Source organism: Diabrotica virgifera, chromosome 2 (genome assembly GCF_917563875.1).
Source record: "Diabrotica virgifera virgifera chromosome 2, PGI_DIABVI_V3a".
Lineage (NCBI taxonomy): Eukaryota > Metazoa > Arthropoda > Insecta > Coleoptera > Chrysomelidae > Diabrotica > Diabrotica virgifera.
Genome location: NC_065444.1, coordinates 183,427,388 through 183,449,427, shown reverse-complemented (window position 1 = coordinate 183,449,427; position 22,040 = coordinate 183,427,388). Strand labels below are relative to the sequence as shown.

The 22,040-nt window shown below is 34.3% G+C and overlaps 1 protein-coding gene across 4 annotated transcripts in view; it reads left to right on the top strand.

The window, feature by feature from the left end:
• Positions 1-22,040, top strand: part of LOC114334888 (pancreatic triacylglycerol lipase-like) — a 221,183-nt gene that overhangs the window by 115,803 nt on the left and 83,340 nt on the right. For all 4 annotated transcript variants that reach the window (XM_050642969.1, XM_050642966.1, XM_050642968.1 and 1 more), the window contains one exon: positions 17,986-18,096. In XM_050642969.1, coding sequence (XP_050498926.1) covers positions 17,986-18,096 — 111 coding nt within the window. The remainder of the gene's footprint in view (positions 1-17,985; positions 18,097-22,040) is intronic.

The following is a 22,040-nucleotide window of genomic DNA, read 5'->3' as shown; positions in this document are numbered from 1 at the left end:
AGCAGTAATCTAAAATTCATAAAACTTTTCCTGGAGGCCATCCTTATTTTCTGTTATAAATATTTCATCATTTGTATCTATACAAATACAAATAATTTTCAGTTCGTATGTTACCCTTCTGTATCCTTTCTTTTTTTGTAGTTTATAATTTCGTCCATGATCAAATCGATACAAAAAAAATCTCGGAGAGTCTCCTTTCGTTATGTCGTTTCGAATGAATCTATGATTTAATGTCCCATCGTAGCAATTACTTTGTAGTTTTGCATACGTTTTCTATCGTTTTAATCTTCTTCTTTTTCCTTAGTTTTCTCTTCTTTTTCCTTAGTTTTTTCTTCATTACTCTTCTGCACCACTTATTTCTGTTCATCGTGTCTTCTTCACCTAAACATTTCTCTCTCAAGTTCTCTGGATATAGTCCTTCCATCTTCCCTGTTTTTCTCTACCTGTCTGTTCATCAACTTATAACAGCTCTAACCTTCATCCCACATAGTTTTCATTTCTACGTCTAACAAGACCAAACCATTGCAGTCTTTATTCTTGAATCTTTTTTGAGACTGATGTTGTTCTTGATCCTGTCCCTTCTAGCCTTACCCAACATCCACCGTAATATTTTCATTTTCATCTACCTCCATCTTATTTTTCGTGAATCTTCTTTACAGGCCACACCTCATCTCCGTATACCAACGCAGGTCTCACCACTCTATTGCATATAATTCCTTTCAGCCCTTCCCCGATTTTTCGACCAGAGTACCCGGTCATTTGCTTCCGGTTGAACTAACCAGCATGTATTATATGCGTAATTTCTCGATCTAGTGTCTTATTTTCCGTTATATAGGAGCCAAGGTATTTAAATTCTTCTACTGGTCCTAGTTTTTCTCCAAGCAATGTTATGTACCTAATCACGACCAGACACCTGCAGAGAAGAATAAAAACGGAGATCACATTAGCCAAAGAAAAATGGATGAGAGAAAGGTGCGACGAAATGGAGGATGTGATATCTAGACACGAATTATTTAATGTGCACAAAAAACTAAAGTAAATAAGTAACATATTTAAAAAACGAGTTCCCTCTGTGCTCGTTGACAATAATAATAAAATTATTGTAAATGAGCACGAAATAAGAAAAGAATGGCAACTGTATATATCAGAGTTGTTTGAAGATGACAGGAATAATATTGCCGAATTCTACCAAAACTGTACTGACGGCCCAGAAATTATGAAATGCGAAGTAGAACACGCTATAAATAGTGCTAAAATTAGAAAAGCTTGTGGTCCAGATGATACACCAACTGAGTTGCTGAAACTAATAGAGGATGATAACATAAAAGTAGTAGTAAGACTTTTTAATTCAATATATAACACCGGAGTGATTCCCACAGATTGTCTCAAATCCATCTTTGTCGCAATACCTAAAAAACACAATGCGAGAAAATGCTCAGACTATCGATTAATTAGCCTAATGAGCCACACTCTTAAGATTTTCTTAAGAATACTTCACAACAGAATTAGACGCAAATGCGAAGAAGATCTCGAAGATACCCAATTTGGTTTTAGTAATGCTATGGGTACCAGGGAGGTATTTTTCCGCTTAACATCCTATTACAAAAATTCCGTGATCAAAGAAAAGATGTATTTGCATGTTTCGTGGACTTCGAAAAGGCATTCGATAAAGTGCAGCATGTAAAATTAATGCAAATACTGAAAAATATCGGAATAGATGACAAAGATATTCGTGTCATTCAAAAATTTGTACTGGAATCAAACTGCTACGGTCAAAATTGGAGATAACTACACCGATGAAATCTCCATACAACGAGGAGTCAGACAAGGTTGCATTTTGTCACCAACATTGTTTAATGTTTACTCGGACCAGTTATTTAAAAAGGCACTTGAGAAACAGCCATAAGGAATAAAAATCAACGGAGAACTACTTAATGTTATAAGATATGCAGACGATACAGTAATTCTGTCAGATAATATTGAAGGTCTCTAAATTCTGCTTGATCGTATTCACGAGGTAGGAGAGGAAATGGGCATTAAAATAAACTCAAACAAAACCAAATTTTTAGTGTTTAGTCGTAACCCACATCCCGATGCAAAGCTTCAATTAAACGGAGTCCAAGTTGAGAAAGTTCACAAAATGACATATTTGGGAACTGTGATAATATAACGGACCAACTAGATCCAGACATAGAAATAAAACATAGAATAGCAATGACTAAAACTACTTTTATGAAAATGAAGTCATTTATTTGCAATAATCATCTCAGTTTAGAACTAAGACATACAATGGTCAAGTGGTATGTTTGGTCCGTACTTTTGTATAGTGCAGAAGTGTGGACGCTAAAAGTATCGATCATGCACAGAATTGAAGCATTGGAAATGTGGATTCATAGACGGATGCTGAAGATACCCTGGACAGCAAGAAAAACTAATGAAGAAGTACTAAAGAAGGTCAACAAAGATAAAGAACTTCTAAAGACTGTTAAACATCGAAAAATGTCTTATCTGGGACATATAGTGAGGGGAAGTCGATATAAAATATTACAACTGATCCTTAAAGGCAAAATAGAGGGCCGTAGAGGTGTAGAAAGAAAACAAGTTTCTTGGTTAAAAAACATTCGTGAATGGACTCAGATATCAAATGCAGGACAACTATTCCATATTGCAGAAGATCGAGAAGCCTTCGCAATGGTGATCGCCAACGTCGGATAATTCTGATATGGCACGTGAAGAAGAAGAATCACGACCTTCTAACCTTAAGTCCTCCCTCTTCAATAGCCCTTCTCCAACCTCATAACTATTCTTCCAACATTTTTTCTTTGCTCTCCTCTAACACAATATAATCAGCAAAGAGTATTGACTAAGGAGCCACCTCTTTTACCTTCTCTATTAGTAAATCCATAAAGGATTAAACATGTAGGAACTCAGTGAATAACCTTGATGTAAAACAACCGTCACTGGAAAACTTTCGGCCAATCCGACAAAAGTCCTTACCTACTTACGTATTTCTCCTCAGCCTTAGGTACGTACTTCTCAGGAAACGATTTCTCTTTTACACATCTCCACAGCTCTTTAGGGAATTGTGTCGTACGCCTTCTGAAGATCTATAAATATCAAAGTGGGCTAAAATATCAAATATTTATTTTCTTCTATTCGTATTTTTCTATCATTTCTCTCAAAGCAAACAAGGCATCCGTTGTCCTCCTTCCTGGCATAAACTCAAACTGTTCTTCTCCTATCGATACTCCTTACCCTTCTCCTTATGTTCACTCTCAAAATCTCGTTATGTGTGACGTTAACTTTTTCCGGCTATAGTTCTTGCAGTCCTGAATGCAGTGGAGTAGCTGATGATTGATATTCCCCCGCGACAATTTTTGTGGGCCCCGTATTATAAACATAACAACTAATAACAGTATAATTACTAAAATATGTGTAAATGACAATATTTGGCCTTTCTTTAATAAGTCTTCTTCAGTTATAATCCAGGGTAATAAGGTTTTTTCCATGACACTTGAACAGCCAGGGTACTGAAGCGTTTTTTCGACAGGTAATACCTATAAGAGCAAATTGTAACTATTTTCTGCGTAGGATCTGGCGGCCATTTTTATTTATAAACAATTAAGTGTCAAACAATGGCATTTTTCACTTTTTTTTAAATCAATGGAAAACAGGAAAACTTATGGTTTTTTTAGTACAAATATCTTCGAGATTATGGAAAAAGCTTTAAAATGACGTATTACCAAGTTTGATATACATACTCATTTATTGTTAATATAATTGCGAAAAAAGGTCGGAATTGCAAAAAAAATTATTTTTGCTATAACAGTTGTAAAAATTAGTGTACAGCTTTGAAATGTTTTTTAAATAAGGGTTCTTTGGTGCTTAATATGTGATAAAAATTTCAAAGCGATTTACTCATTGTTGAAATTTTAATCAAATTGTTTATCCCAGAGAGCATTTTTTTGCAATAACATAAGTCAAAAAAATGACGCTAGAATCATTCCACAGGTGTCAAATGAAAGAGCATGAACTATATTTCCACTTGGTTTAAAAAAAGTGAATAAAAAATGCATTTATTAGTAATAAATAATTATGCAAAAGTATCGTAAATCTTTCCTTATAAACTTTTTATTTTGTTATATAAGAAATTATACATATTTATTACAGTTTTTTATCAATTATGATATAGATAACATTACTTGGTAGTTGTGCACTTAAAACAGGGTAAAAAAGTTAATTTTTTTGGAAAAAGTTATTCAAAAAGTTTATAAAGAAAAATTGACGATACTTTTGCATAAATATTTATTACTAATAAATGCATTTTTTATTCACTTTTTTAAACCATGTTGAAAATGTAGCTCATGCTCTTTCATTTGACACCTGTGGAATGGTTCTAAGGTCATTTTTTTCTGACTAATGTTTTTGCAAAAATGCTCTCTGGGATAAACAATTCAAATAAAATTTAAACAATTAAATGAATCGCTTTGAAATTTTTATCACATGTTAAGCACCAAAGAACCCTTATTTGACAAAAATTTCAAAGCTGTACACTAATTTGTACAACAGTTATTGCGAAAATAATTTTTTTTGCAATTCCGACCTTTTTTCGCAATTATATTAACAATAAATGAGTATATCAAACTTTGTAATACGTCATTTTAAAGCTTTGACCATAATCTCGAAGATATTGGTACTAAAAAAAAATCATAATTTTCACTGTTTTCCGTTGATTTGAAAAAAAAGGGGGAAATGCCATTTTGTGACAGTTAATTGTTTATAAATAAAAATGGCCGCCAGATCCTACGCAGGAAATAGTTATAATTTGTTCCTATAGGTATTACCTGTCTAAAAAATGCTTCAGTACCCTGGCTGCTGAAGTGTCACGAACAGGGTATATTTTTGTCTTATTACCCTGGTCTATTAGCGTTAATAGATTTTTGGGAATAGACATGAAAACCTATTATACATGTCTCTTAATCCGACAAACCTATTAGTAAGTTGTTACAATATTATATCTAAATTTACATTAAAAACATTAACTTCAAAACTTTTTTTGCTACAAGTTATTTTTTCGTCGCAGCTGAGCTCATCGTAAATTTTTTTATTCGTTTTACTCGTATCTATTTATTTTTAAATTCCGGTTTAATATTTCTGCTATTCCTGCTGCTTCTGCTTAAGTTTCGGAAAACGAATTTCTCATTTCTCGAAGATTATCACGAGTTTTTTCAAAAAGTTTAAGGGCGACCGTTAACTCTGCAGTTTCAGATTGCAAAAGTTTTGATGATTTTAGATTGAATAGTATCTAATGTTAACGGCAAATTCAAAATTATTCATGTGCTCGAATAATGCATTAGCTTCTAATTTTTCATCGTTTTTTTTGGATAGCAATGAAATTTTCGTTAAAGATTTCATTACTTGTCGGAGAGCTCGACGCAAAGCTAAAGAGCGTCATGTCTGGATGACCACCGGGTTTCACATAACCTTTTAAGTGTTTGCAAATGCGATGAATCCGAAATCATAATAGTACATAGTACATGCCATCTTTTAATACTTGCACTAAAAAACATAATTTCTTAATTATATCATAAAAACCAACTCCTGTACACCAGCCACGGCATCATTCAACACTAGGTTCAGATTATGGGATGCACAATGAACAAAGGAAGCTGTTTTTTCAACGTCAGTTATGCACCTTTGTACACCTGAATATCCACCACTCATAACGCTTGCCCCATTATACCTGTTTCCTCTTCAGTTGTGTACGGACAGGTTCTTTGATTGTATAAATTTTATCAACAACTTCTGCTTTGGAAAGTACATTATTTTCATCGCAAGTTATTTTTACATACCGGAAAATAAAACTAAGCTGATCGTGTTTTGAAATATCTTGAGTGGTATCAAGAATTATTGAATAAAAACAACTTTTTTAAATTAAATTAATTAATTTGTTTTCAGTTGTTTGAGGCAGCTAGGGCATTTAAAGGGCCAAGGAATTTGTTTTTAAGTTATTGTTTTTATGGATTTAATTTAGCTAAAATTTAGCTAAAACAGGATTATATTTAGCTAGTAAACAAAACACCGATAAAAAATTACCTTTTTGTGATTCACTTTCGTCTTATCTACCAACATGTCCACAAAACGCTAAATTGCACCCGGAAAGAGTAAAAGTTAGGTACGTCAATTACCCGCTTCATTACTTCCTTCCAATTTCCCTATTTTGATGCTTATTAGGAAAATATGTTTTGGTCCCCAATTTAAAGAAAGTAGAAGAATTAAGCTTGAAGGCTTTAAGGAGCCCCTCCTAACGTCGGGGGCCCCCCGCCTTGCGGGCCCTGCGGGCCTGTCAGCTACGCCACTGCCTGAATGTCCTCTTTATATTTTTATATAATATCGCCATACTCTCTCTCCATGCATTGGCCATCCTTTGTTCCTCATATATCCTACTCATTATTTGTCACAAAATATCAGTACCTTTCTCTCCTAGATCCTTCCAAACCTCCACATGTATTTCCTCAGGTCCTACTGCCTTTCCGATTTCTTCATCCTATTTATTATCTCGACAACGTCTTTTCTCGCCATTATCGGTATTACATTCTAAAGTCGTTTGATGACTTGTCCCTTGCTTTAGCAATGCTAAATCCCTTTGCCCTTAGCAATGCTAAATTCCTTTTAAATGTTTTTCATCCCTTAAGTGGTTCCAACTGAATACAGCTTCACAGAAGATCTTTCCTTTGCAGTAGCTAAGCTACAGTGTGCTTTACTTCCCTCTTGGCTACCTTGTATGTATTTTTATCTTCCTTTCTTTTAGACCCATCATACCTCTTTTTAGTCTCTTTCTTCTCCATAATATTCTGTGTCACTTAATCGTTCCACTGCCAAGATTCATACAATTTTTGTTAAGAAGAGGATGAAACCTCTACCTAAAATATAGGGTACCTACATATTTAGGACTTTATGTATAAAATGAAAAGAGGATCATCTTCTTCTAACTCTTGCCTAAAGAAATCCTAATTAAAAGGAAAATAAAATCATTGACTATTAATCTGGAAAATAGATTTTACAGATTGCAGTGTTACTCAGAGGCGGCTTTACCTATTGTGCAGGGTGTGCGGTGCACACGGGCGCTGGGATGTTGGGGGCGCCGATCGCCAAAGAGTGGGTCCTTTACTTTGTTTCAACATAAAATATGCTTTAAAACGATTAATGAAAAATTACATTGGCACTTAGCGCCATAACAGACGGGCGACTGTGGCCGGCCACTCTGTGGATCCACAAAAGTAGTTTACCGTGGGTTCTTATGCGAGCGACTGTGGCCGACCACTCTGTGATGCATCGTCCAGTCCACATAAGAACCCACGGTCAATCATCGGAAACTACTTTTGTCGATCCACAGAGTGGCCGGCCACAGTCGCCCATCTTTTATAGCGCTTATGCATGAAAGAATGTTGCGGGGACGTATCAATGGCATGATTGAGAGGTCGGGAGGCTTATTCCCGAAGCAATTTGGTTTTTGTAAAGGGAAAAGCACGGTGAGTGTATTCAACACTTTGCGCATAGAGGGTATTAACACCGTTGGGCGGCCCTGTTGTTGTTCGATGTTAGGAATGCATTCAATACGCTGCAGTGAAACGAGGTAATGAAGGTAATGGAGGAGAGAGAATGTCCTGGATACCTGATGAACGTGGTAGCGGACTATCTGTCTGAGAGAAGAATTATGGTGGAGAAATTCCCGACGCTATGGAACCTGGCATATGACGGGATGATGAACTGTGGATATGGAGAGGGTACGACTCCCTTCGCATTCGCGGACGACCCCGCTGTTAGTGGCGGGGGCCGAGCCAGATCTTAAATACCGGGTGCGGAACGCAGGCGGCGTTATGGAGAAATGGATGATACAGCACGGACTGAAACTCGCAGCAGAGAAGAGCGAAGCCATCATTCTGACAGGGAAAAGAAACAGGCAAAGTGTGGAACTACAATGTGCAGGGGCGTTTCTAATACCCAAGAAACACGTAAAATACCTAGGTCGAGTGACGTTATACCAGAACGGAAAGTGGGGGGAGCACGTGCGTGTGGTAACTCAGAAGGCTGCAAACAGTGCGGCTGCGTTGGGGAGGGTGATGCCCAACATTGGGGGCCCAAATCCGAAAGGAGGATGGCCTTGCACGGTGTTGTGCAGTCGATCGTCCTCTACGCGGCACCAGTCTGGAATGAGGCGGTAGAGATACAGCCCTACAGGGGCCTCATGATACGAGTGGACAGAACAAGTCTGCTGCGAGTGTCATGCGATACAGGACTGTGTCTGCCGCAGCCTTGTGGGCCATCACTGGATGTGTTCCGCTGCATGTGTTGGTAGTGAAAAGAAAAGAACTATATGAGAGAAGAGACCTAGACCTCACTATGGCCGAGAGAAGACAGGAAAGAGAAAAGACAATTGAAAGATGGCAAGAAGAATTGAACAACACGGAGCATGTGGCACAGTGGACAAAGATGCTACTCCCGAACCTAAAATATTGGGTGGACTGTAGTCACAGGCGCCTGGATTATTTCCTAACCCAGGTGCTCACAGGATACGGGTGTTTTAGAGCCTACCTCTCTAGGTTAGGAAAGACTGACACTGATGAATGCCTATACTGCAGACACCAGGACACTGTTACACATACGATACTAGAGTGCAACAAATGGATAGCAAGGAACAGAATGGAAAGAGAGACAGGTGTAAATTTTCTGACAGTGTAATGAAGGTAAAGTACTTTGGAAGTGATGTCGACCTTGCAGCGGCCATTCCTCTTTCGGAGCGCTGGATGACAGAGAAGGGCCTGGTTTGGCAGGTAGGCATTCGGCATAGCCTCGGGAACTATTACTAGGGCTACGAAAAATGAATTCTGCACTAAGGTCAGACAGGCGGCGTCCTGTACTGAGATGTCTTTCCATGTCTGAGATGAAGATTCCAGACCCTCCTTCTTTAAAGATGAGGAAAAAAGGTAGGTACCTATTCCACTATTTCATTTTGACTACGCGTCTACCAAAGGGCGCCAGGGCATCGACTGCACACGGGCGCTACATGGGCTAGAGCCGCCTCTGAGTGTTACTTGACTACTTAGTTAACCCGGGATCGGTCGCGCTGTTAGAAAAAATCTAATATTTTACCCTTTTTCGTGATAACTTGATGAAAAATTTCGTAATATAGCTTTCCACTCATAAGTGCCTCAAGGAAGAGTGTAGTAATGCACGTGTCCAAGGGGGCCGGAGAGCATAACTAAATATGAGTATAATTGACTTTTGTTAGATAAAATCTACCGACACGACTGATAATTTAGGTAAAAATTTTCAAGTATAATTTTCTCCTATAATTTTCTAATATTATGTCTAAGAGTATTTTTCTTCTTCTTCTTCCTCTTTTTGTGTAGACATGACTCTGTTTTTCAATGTGACTCCAGTAAGTTGTCATTCCATCGTTTTTATGGTCTTCCCACAGATCGTCTTCGTATTGAAGAACCGTCTCTCGCCGCCCTTACTAGGTACTCTATTTGTCATAATTGGGCTTATGTGGTCGTTCCATTCTACCCTTCTGCACTACCTAACTGCACTTCTAGCTCCATCACATAGTGTCTTACCATCGATTTTTCAAAATGTTTTCATCACTGCCGTTTCTAGCATTATTTTTGTACTTTCTGTATAGGTCGTGTTTCTGGGTACTTTAAGAGTCTTTTTGTACTCAGACATCTATAACATATCTAAACGATCTCTATATTAACCACAAATTAACGTTTTTAGTCAATTTTCGCAAAAATTAGCCCGATATACTAGCGGAATTACATACTGTGGTTATATTTTAATGTTTTGTTCCGTTTCTTTGTATCTGTTATCTTTTATTTTAGCGTTTGTTCCGTTTTCGTATATGCCTCATGTTAGAAATAGACATTTTTAACATAACAAGTAAATAAAAATACTATAAAATAAAAATGTGTTTTAAATACGTATTGTTAGATAAAACCAAACGGGCGACCTATCGTGTGACAGAAAAGAGCGCAAATATTCCCGGGTTGAGCGTGTGTTGACACCAGGGTGTTGAAATCTGTTAGTGGAAAAACAGTACATTTACAAATACTAACAGATCTGGACACCAGAGTGTTGAAACCAGCTATCTTTTTTAGTGGATATACATGCATGGATGCCAACGGTTATTGATATTGATTTTATATAGCTACTTCTGTGGAAAAATATTTAAGTGATTTGGGTAGGTATTAATAAATAATTAAACGTTGTTGGGATATTAGTCCAGGGCGCATCTGTTTTGAGATGGACGTTGAGAGGTGACTCATATTTTCTGCACAAATTGTTTGGAATTAACTCATATAATAATAATTGGGTTATCCTCCCACTCAAAAAGGTCCGGAACATTGTTTACTTACTTTACTTTACTTAGTCCTAAGCCTTTCTACCTTTAGGTGTAAGGCTGGTGGAGTTGAGTTTGGCATTGTAGTCTCCATGCTTTCCGATCTTGCGCTAGGTTTCTTGCACTTTCCATTGTCAATCCCTTCTTCTCCACTTCTTTCCTGATTTCATCTACCCACATAACTCTTGGTCTCCCTCTTTTGTTTTTCCCCTGCACTCTCGTTTCGAACACTCGTTTTGTTAGCCTCTCGTTCGACATTCTACACACGTGCCCGAACCATCTAAGTTGTCCTTCTACTATTTTTTCATTGATTGGTTCTAGTTTTAGGTTTTGTCTAATTGTTTCGTTTCGTATTTTGTCTGTCCTCTTTCTGTTTGCTATTTTCCTCAAGAACCTCATTTCCATAGCATTGACTCTGGATTTTTGTCTCCCCGTCAATGTCCATGTCTCGCTGCTATACATGATTGTTGATCTAACTACTGATTTAACGACTGCCGTTTTTGCTTTTTCCGGTATCTCTTTTTTCCCAAAAAATGTTGTTTTCATAATGTTAAATAAGTTTCCTGTTCGTCCCATTCTCTCGTTTATTTCCATGTCTTGTTTACCATTTGATTCGATTATTACTCCTAGGTATTTAAAATATTCCAATTGCTCTAGTTGTTTCCCGTCTAATTCTATTGCGTGTGTCTTCCTCGTATTTGAAATTATCACACAAAAAGGGAGACAAGAGAAACTGTAATAATTACCGAGGTATCACCATATCAAGTATCCCTGGGAAGGTATTAGCAAGAATACTAGAGACAAGAATAAAAACCCAAATAGAAACAACTATGGAAGACACACAGTGTGGATTCAGGAAGGACAGAAGCACGCAAGACCTAATATTCACATTAAGACAAGTAAGTGAGAAGGTAATCAAGAAAAATAGAGAGATACATATGTGCTTCATTGACCTGGAAAAGGCGTTTGACAGAATCCGAAGAAAGGACGTTTGGAAGACACTAACAGAAAGGGGAGTCGACAGACACATAATAGAAGTAATAAAGGATATGTACAAAAATAATACAAATACAGTAAGAACCAATAACGAGGAATCCAGAGAATTTTCTACAAGTCAAGGCGTCAAACAGGGATGCGTGCTGAGTCCACTGCTATTCTCAGTGGTACTGGATGAAGCGATAAAGAAAGCCAAGAGAAGAATGAGAAAACTAACATTAGGATACTGGCAAATGAAACAGACTCAACTATCGGATAACATTGTTTAAATAATCAAAATGTCAAAAATTAAGCGAAAATTCGATTTTTTTCTTGGTTTTTTGATTATAACTTTCAAAGTATTCACTTTCGAGAAAAGTTGCACTGACATAAAAGTTGCGTAATTAAATTTCCTATAATATAGAATTGGTTAAAAATTTTAAGAATTGTCACCCTTGTTGCAAAATAGCAATAATTGCGAAAAAAAAAACATAAAACAACAAGTATTCGCATTTTACACTTTTTAACCATTTATGCTACACTTAGGACCTTCATATATTACCCTGAAAAACTTTATGATATAATAAAACAATACACTAAATTTTATTAAGGTCGATTTAACAGATTTTGCAAAATAAGTTTTGAAATCCGGCTTTCGCAAAAAAAAATTCATTTTTTCAAAATGTTGCAGGACTGAAAATAAAGCAGATAGCAAGTTAAGTTTTTTTTACATATAGAAGAATACTGTATCTTTGATTTGCAACTTGCAAAAATAAAATCGGTTATCTACCTCGCAGTCAGGAATTTTTTTAAATAAACATTAATTTTTGGTGCTACGCCCAGAACAGCGGTGTTCGATTCACACAAGTTGATTTCCACCAAAATGTCTTCCAATCTTTATCTAATATATTATTTTCTTACTTTATATTTTGTTGTATTTTAATATTTTAATTCCACACAAAAATCAAACTAATTTGATTATTGTTTTGTGAAATATTGTTTAAACAATTAAATATGTTTAAAACTAATAAACTTTTATTCTATAAGTTAAAATATAGGAACAAAGAAAGTTTTTGCTAAAAAAAGTGTTATTTCAAAGGACAGAGTATGTGTTTTTATCTTGCAATAAACAAATTTATTTATCTATATCGAAATGCACTAAAAATTAAAATTTATTAATCATTATCAAAGGTCATTGAAATGCCCAATCAGAGCAAACTATCCGCTATCCTGCGCGTAGCACCAAAAATTAATGTTTATTTAAAAAATTCCTGACGCCGTGATAGTTAACCAATTTTAATTTTGTAAATTATAAATGAAAGAAACAGTATTCTTCTATATGTAAAAAGAATTCAACTTGCTCGCTGCTTTATTTTCAGTCCTGCAACATTTTGAAAAAATGAACTTTTACTTGCGAAAGCTGGATTGCAAAATTCATTTTGCAAAATCTACTGAACCGAATGAAATTCACAGTATTTTTTTACTATATCACATAGTTTTTCTGGGTGAAATATGAAGGTCCTAAGTGTAGCATAAATTGTTGAAAAACGTAAAATGCGAATACTTGTTTTTTATGGTTTTTTCGCAATTTTTACTATTCTGCAACAAGGGTGACAATTTTTAAAAATTTTAACTAATGCTATATTGTAGGAAATTTAATTACGCAAATTTTATATTAGTGCAACTTTTCTCGGAAATAAATACTTTTAAAGTTATAATAAAAAAAAAGAAAAAAATCGAAGTTTTCCTTAATTTTTTGACATTTTGATTATTTAAACAAATCCGGACCCTTTTGAGTGGGAGGATAACTCAGCTATTATTATATGAGTTATTTCCAAGCAATTTCTGTAAAAAAATATGAGTCACCTCTCAACGTCCAAATGTAATATTATTTTTACAGATGCACCCTGGTCTATTTGAACAATATAAATATATGAACACAAAAGAATAACATAAAAAATAATATTAGGTTAATGAGCAGATCTATGCCCTTTAGCGTTAGGTTGGTTCTGTGTGATGTTTGATGTTTCTCATCTGGTTTCTACTTCTTTTTTTTTTTCCTTTTGTTGCCTCGGTTTTGGACGGACGTCCAAATTGAAAAAAAAAAAGAAGTAGAAACCTGATGAGAAACATCACACAGAACCAACCTAACGGTAAAGGGCATGGATCTGCTCATTAACCTAATATTTTTTATGTTGTTCTTTTGTGTTTCATGATTCATTAAGAATGTCCAATCTCTGAGTTGTAGATTCCTGACCTCAAAATAATAAGATTTCCCAAATCACTAAGATAAAATGTGGCTCGTTACAGGGTGTTTTACTTAAAAATTTAATAACTATTTTTACTCCGTACTTTAACACTATTTAACTATTTTTAATGGGAAATAAGCCACAATTTTAAGAAAAGATTTTATTTTAACACTATTTGACGTATCCTTGTAATACTTGGCAGAAAGTGTAATTGCTGTGTACCCTATTAAATTATGGTAAACAAACGTTTCTGCCTACTACCAAAGGAGTACGACATGGTATAGTCAATTGTTGACCCTTTCCAAATTCTACGCCACTGGCAGAATGGCTATTTTAGCTCAATATTTAGATTCTTTAATAAATTTTATGTAAATAATATACTTTTCATTCGTAACGATAAAGTCGTTAGTTTTCGAGATATTTGAAGTTAAAAATGAAACGGCACAGATACTTTAAAATTAATGTTTTGTGCCCCTCTATTTTTAACTTAAAATATCTCGCAAACTAATTATTTTATCGTTACGAATGAAGGATATATTGTTACATGGAAAGTATTGGAGAATATAAAAATTATCCTAAAATAGCAATTCCGTCAGTGGCGTACAATTTCGGAAGGGCAACAATTCACTTTCCCCTGTCGTACGCCTCTGGTAGTAGCCAGAAACGTTTGTTTACCATAATTTAATAGGGTACACAGTACTTACACCTTCTGCCAAGTATGACAAGGATACGTCAAATATTGTTAAAATAAAATCATTTTTTTTTTTAGTAAGATTGTGGCTTATTTCCCATTAAAAATAGTTAAATAGTGTTAAAGTACTGAGTAAAAATAGTTATTTAATTTTTAAATAAAACATCCTGTAACTCAATAACGAGCCACATTTTATCTAAGTGATTTGGGTTAAATCTTATTATTTTGTGGTCTAGAATCTACAACTCAGAGATTGGACATTCTTAATGAATCACCCTGTATATTTATATTGTGCATATCCTAACAGCGTTTAATTATTTATTAATATCTAAATCACTTGAATATTTTTTCGCAGAAGTAGGTATATAAAATCAATGTCAATAGCCGTTAGCATCTATGCATGTATCGCCACTAAAAAAACTAGCTGGTTTCAACACTCTGGTGTCCTAATCTGTTAGTATTTGTAAATGTACTGTTTTTCCAAACCCTAACTGATTTCAACACCCTGGTGTCAACACACGCTAGCATCTGTAAATGAACTGTTTTCCAAACCCTAACTGATTTCAACACCCTGGTATCTACACACGCTAGCATCTGTAAATGTACTGTTTTTCCAAACCCTAACTGATTTCAACACCCTGGTGTCTACACACTCGCATCTGTAAATATGCTCCCGGCATAAATACATATCGTCATACATATCGTCGTTATTATTTGGACTAGTAATGTCTTCGAAAGTTAATTTGTAAACCGATGAGATTTTTAGTTTTCTGTTACCTTCAATGTATCCAAAGTATTTCTTAACGTTTTTCGTGCCTTCTCATTATATAAAATCATAGAGACCGGTTAAGGATTGTGGATATTTCACTTAAACATCCATCCTCTTAAATACAAAGTCATGGTATATTTTTTATACTAGTGAATAAAAGTAAATATTTCCTGAAAGTGGTTCCATGAAAGGTTTCAGATTTAAATCATTATTTGTTATTTTAATTTTATTTTAATAACGAATTTTGTATCTGGGACCTTTTTTCTTTTCTATAAGAGGTGTCGCTACAGCGTCTTAAAAGTGGATTTTTAATTATTTTTGAGATTCTACTTATATACACAGTTTATTTTCATCTTGGTTCAGAAGGGTTCACATAGCCCTACTGAAGACGTTTAAGAGAAAGAAAAAGCTGTCTAGGGATGATGAATATCCTCTGAATCAAAAGAAAACATAAACTGCGTTCACTTTGAAATACCATAAACTGCGTTCACCATTGGCGTACATATGGGATGTATCTAAAATGTTTATACCCGTATACACGCCAATGGTGAATATCAAATTCTTAGTTGTATTTCAAAACATGCGCAATAACTACCTCTTAAAACCTACCAAACATATGCATATCTTAACCAGTTTTAGAGCAATAAATAAATCGTCAGTTTGTAAGAAAAAATTCAACATCCCATATCTCGGAAACAAAGCATTTGCGGACATATGTTTATAAAGCAAACGGTAATTATTTTTTCATGCAGAATTACCCCCTAAAGTTCGTCGCACTTATTTAGAAACACCCGGTATTGATGAATAACATTGCTAGTTGTTAAAGTACCTAACTGTTTTATTATCCAACATAAGCAAATGAGTCAAAAAGCAAAATGTTAAGAAAGCCTAAGGCTACAGTTGAGTTTTAATTTCAATATTTTATATACGCTAGAATTTTCCACAGGGTGTTCCAAACTTTGAGGAAAAAACACACTATCATTGTTACACCCGTTACACCCGGTATACAATGGCACTTATCTCTTTAGCAATAATATTATTACATCGATATTCTTGAAAAACAAAGCTATAATATACTGAAAAAATCACTCAAATCGGACAACAGGTTTAGGAAATACGAGACATCAAAAATGTCCCATTTTTAAGGCGGTGCGTTAATTTTGGTGCTTATAGGTCTGGATCCCGCGTATGAAAAAAAAGTTGATTAATAGCAAGCTGAAAATTTGTTAATAGCTTAAGGGTGTCTAGTCGGATAAACTTTGATATATGGGAACACTGGAACAGGGGCAGTTTTAATTGTGGAACAGGTTAAAAATTTGGAACAGTCACACCACGAAAAGGGCACATTTATTTTGTCCGACAGAACAGACTTAAACTCTCCGAACAGAGATTAAACTCTTATGCAAAAATCAGACTGCTATTTATCACCTGTCATAATTCCTGTCATTTGACATATTCTACATGTTCCAATCATTAAAACGCCCATTTGGTGATAAATAGCAGTCTGATTTTTGCATGAGAGTTTAATCTCTGTTCGAAGAGTTTAAGTCTGTTCTGTCGGACAAAATAAATGTGCTGTTTTCGTGGTGTGACCGTTCCAAATTTTTAACCTGTTCCACAATTAAAACTTCCCCTGTTCCAGTGTTCCCATATATCAAAGTTTGTCCGACTAGACACCCTTAAGCTATTAACAAATTTTCAGCTTGCTACTAATCAACTTTTTTTTTTCATACGCGGGATCTAGACCTATTAGTGTAATAATTGGTTTAAGATCAGGCTAATAATGCAATGTCATCTGCATATTGCACATCTTTTTTTTTAATATTGTCTAAAAATGGTGTCGGGCGGTATGCGCTCGACCGTTTTGCGCCCTTACCTGAAATCGGCCGGTTTGCGCTCTAACACTTTCTTAATGGAGATGTATAGCTAATTATTTTCTTATATCGACCGTTTTGCGCTCTCTTGTAATCGATCTTGTAATCGACGTTTAATTTTATTCTACCATAACGATCAGATAATGGTTAGGCTAGTAAAATTAGTTTTAAAAAATCATAAAACTATAAAAAAATGGATATAGTCTAGATGATGTGCACAGCAATTGGAATGTGGAAACACAAAAAAATCTTATGTATGTCTTTGTACTCACTTTATAATGCTAAAAAAAATCACGGCTTTTAGATTTCAATGCCTAATTTTTTTATAATTCTCATTATGGAAACACATATAGAAACATGGATAATTTTGTTTTAATTACTTGCTTGTAGCCTGTAGATATAGTAAAAATTGCGATAAGCTTTTATTTTAACATTTAAATTTAATTTAATATCTCACTGAAGTATGTGGTTCTTGATAATATTACGAAAATTAATGTCTAAAGACGGAAATACCCGAAAGTTAAGTTAGGACCGAAGGATTGGGTCTTCCTCCCTCCCCACAAATTTTGAGTCAGGTAGGTTCACCAGACTATTATTGTAGAATGAAATTAAAATTATATTGCAAGAGAGCGCAAATCGGCCGATTAAGGAAACTATAGTAGTTAGATATTTCTATTATGAAAATTGCAAAGCGCAAACCGGTCAATTTCAGGTAAGGGCGCAAAACGGTCGAGCGCAAACCGGCCGTATTCTCTAAAAATATTTGTCAATTTTTTTTTTTCAGAAAATGTTCCACAAAGAGGCTGATGTACAGTTATTACACGAGTTCTTAAAACTTTCTTTTTATTTTTTCTGTTTTATTATGTATTAAAACCGCTGCTTTTCATTCTGAATGTTTACATGTGTCTGTATAATAAATTTTATTTGTTTTACGCAGCATATTTTTAAATATATTTGAATAAATTTTCCTTTTGAACCACAAACTGTGAAATTATATCAAGAATGAATTATATATTATTTTTTAGGGTCAATTAATTAGAGCCAACAATCAGTCGATAGAACGATCTAATTTAGATATTAAGAAAAAAACTAAATTTATTATTCATGGATTTATAGATACACCATTATCGAATTGGGTAAGTACGCAGATTTTTTTATTTCATTAAAAGTTTGAATTATCAATTGCCAAAAATTTGTAGGTGTGTTTCAACAAAAATTCTTATTTATCTATATCTCTACATGCATTCTAAAATATGTTATTAACAGCAATTAGAAAACAGTAATTAATCGTAATAACTGTTTTCTTGTTCGATACCTAATACAGTAAGCTGTATTTGTTCTTGTACTAAATAATATGTTATCTCCTTTAAATTATAAGTCCATAAGCGTAAAATTTAAAACCGAACAACAAGACTCTTTACAAAAATCTCTCTAAAATACTGATAAATTAGTTTAAAGTAGTTCCCAAAGTATTTAGTAGTTCCCAAAATAGTTCCTACAAATTAGGTAGCGCTATTTATCCAAATATAGAGGTAGGTTGTGTAGACCCTTGTTAATCAAAATAAATAATGTTGCTGCTTTTATTGATATATTAATCTAAAAATGTTGAATTTGTGGCTTAGGCCACATATCGACTTGCAACTTTTTACAGTGCGTAAATTGTGTAGAATAAACATATCAAAATCATTATATTATTAAGCGCCAAATTATGTTACTCGGGGGTTTTTGGGATCGCTGAGTACGAAGTACGTCATCAGCACCGACCCCTGGAGCATCTATACTCTGGGCTAATTAGCAAAATACAAGGAAAAGTTATTTGCCAGCATTTTTATTGCTGCAATCGAATCTTATGATTCTATATATTAATAATATAGGTATGCAAAGTCCGCAGATAGTGTGCTACTTTTTTATAAACAAAATGGCGCCCGAAAATCGTATTTTTTTCAATGTTTGCTCTATAACTCCAAAGATTTTAATTTTACACCAAAAACACCCAAATAAAAATCCACCGTAATTAAATTCTGCATAGAGACGTGTTTTTCCCAATTTACTTTGACGAAAATTTTCCCCGGAAAATGCGGGTTTTTCCAACAAAATCTTTAATTTTCAACGAAAATTTTAGACAAGTAATTGTTTATTAATATTTAAATAACTTGGTAATATAAAAGTTCTTTTCGTACATATTATAATTCCAGAAGCCGATGGAAATTGAATGAACAGTTTAGCAACAATTGAATTGTTAATTAAAAATTTACGATCTCTATAATAACCACAATAATTATGATACATGAGAATACCTATGATTTTTTTTATAAAAAGACACTGTACCTATCTAATGTACTTTCCAGATTTAAAATTGGACTATTTAAGCGGCCTCGGGAATATTTTACAATTATAAACAATTTTTGGGCTTATAAACAAATAGAATATCTCGGAAAATATTAAATTAAATTAAATGATGAAAACGGTATTTGAAAAAACCGGCAGGACGCTTCTTTTAAAAGAAAAAACGTTTAATTGTGATGTGTGGTTCCTGAGATACAACCGGTCAAAATTGACCGGTACTTACGGCAAAGACTATAATCAATAGAATCATAATTTTCGATCCATCCCCTTTTTATTTCGGTCCTCTTTCTCCACACCAATGTTCATATCTTTAAAATACTCTAACATATATTATTATAATAAAAACTATCGATATAACGAGTGAAAATTGCCAAAAATAGCAAAATTCCAATCAAAAATTAGGTTGGAGAAAATGTAATCTCAAAGTTTAAAATCGGTATACGTTAAAGAAAATGCATTTTCTCGGCTTCCCATAGAGCAATTTTCTTCATTCTTTTTTTGTTCCCAAGTAACTCGACTAGAGCCATCTAACTAACGCATTATTAAATGTCAAACTTGCTTTTGTTTTGTTATAATAGATTAATGTATTTATAAGAAAAGAAAACTACATATTTTTTCCATTTGTAGACTTTTTTAGATAAACTTACTACAAGTGTACCTTTTAACATTAAAAAGACAAATATTCTCATTTGAAAGCTGTATAATTATTTAAACAATCTTTCTTTAAACAAATTAAAAATTTTTGTTATAAGAAATAAATTAATTTATTATAATAAAACAAAAGCAACTTTGACATTTAATAATGCGTTGGTTAGATGTCTCTACTCGAGTTACTTGGGAACAAAAAAAGAATGAAGAAAATTGCTCCATGGAAAGCCGAGAAAATGCATTTTTTAACGTATATCGATTTTGAACTTTGAGATTACATTTTCTCCAACCTAATTTTTGATTGGAATTTTGCTATATCTGGCAATTTTCACTCGTAGTATCGATAGTTTTTATTATAATAATATATGTTATGAGTATTTTAAATACATAAAAATTGGTGTAGAGAAAGAAGACCGAAATAAAAAGGTGATGGTTTGAAAATTATGATCCTATTGTTTATATCTTTGCCGTAAATGCCGGTCAAATTTGACCGGTTGTATCTCAGGAACAACCCAACACAATTAAACTTTTTTTCTTTTAAATGAAGCATACTGTCGCTTTTTTTCTAATACCGTTTTGATGATTTAATTTAGGGTAATATTTCCCGAGATATTTTATTTGTTTATAAGCCAAAAAATTGTTTATAATTTTAAAATATTCCTGAGGCCGCTTAAATAGTCCAATTTCAATTCTGTAAAGTACATTAGATAGGTACAATGCCTTTCTATACAAAAATCATAGTTATTCTTATGTATCATAATTATTGTGGTTATTATAGCGACCGTAAATTTTTAATTAACAATTCAATTGTTGCTAAACTGTTTATTGAATTTCCATCGGCTTCTGGAATTGTAATCTATACGAAAAGATCTTTTATATTACCAAGTTATTGAGTTATTTATAAACAATTACTTATCTAAATATTTTAGTTGAAAATTAAAGATTTTGTTGGAAAAACCCGCATATTCCGGGGAAAATTTTCGTCGAAGTAAATCGGGAAAACACTTCTCTATGCAGAATTTAATTACGGTGAATTTTTATTTGAGTGTTTTTGGTGTAAATTTAAAATCTTTGGAGTTATAGAGCAAAAATTGAAGAAAACACGATATTCGGGCGCCATTTTGTTTATAAAAAAAAGTAGCACACTATCTGCGAACTTTGCATACCTATATTATTAATATATACAATCATAAGATTCGATTCCAGCAATAAAATTGCTGGTAAATAACTTTTCCCAAAAATGGCCTATTCTCCGATAATCTGCCCAGACTACTAGGGCCTGGGACGAGCATCATAGCAGTCAGTACCGGCGCTAGGGTATAAGGCGCCCGCCTGCAAAACTAGCATAGGCGCCCTTTAGTCTCTTTTAAACTAATATTTTGTATCGCACCAGCAGAAAAAAGCTCATTTTGGCGCCCCCCAATCAGGAGCGCCCGCCTGCAGTGCATCCCTTGCAGGCCCGTTATCGCCGGCCCTGATAGCAGTCACCCTAGGTACAAGGTGCTCCGAAGGCCGGTTCTGATGTCATATTCAGTCATGTTCAGCGGCTCCAAAACCCCCGAGTAATCTGTTTGCATCAAATTAGTGCCGAAAACCCTCGAAACTCCAGAAGATGACGTACCTCAGCACCTCAGCAGTGACTCTGAGCACAAGGTGCTCCGTGGCTCGGTTCTGATGGAATGGCGTACCTACTCATGTTCAACGACCCCAAAAACCCCCGAGTAATAAAATCTGACACATAATATACTGATTTTAACATTTTTATGCACTTTTGGATGCATCTTATGCACTGTAAATGGAATTATGCATTTCAAGCGATTTTTATATTGTAGACTTTTTTCCTGACATCACCCAAGACGTCATGTCATTCCTCACACAAGTCAATAAGAGCTGTATTTAAAAATCGTTTTTTCCTAAATACCCTGGTGTAGACGGACTATAATTTAAAATTCAAATGGTAATAAAATATTCATGTTATGTACTGATTTAGTAAAATAGAACAGTCCTTACTTTATCGTGATCGTGATATTAGATATTTGTTTTTATTTCATTGTTAGCAAATGTTTTTATAAAATCACAACTTTTT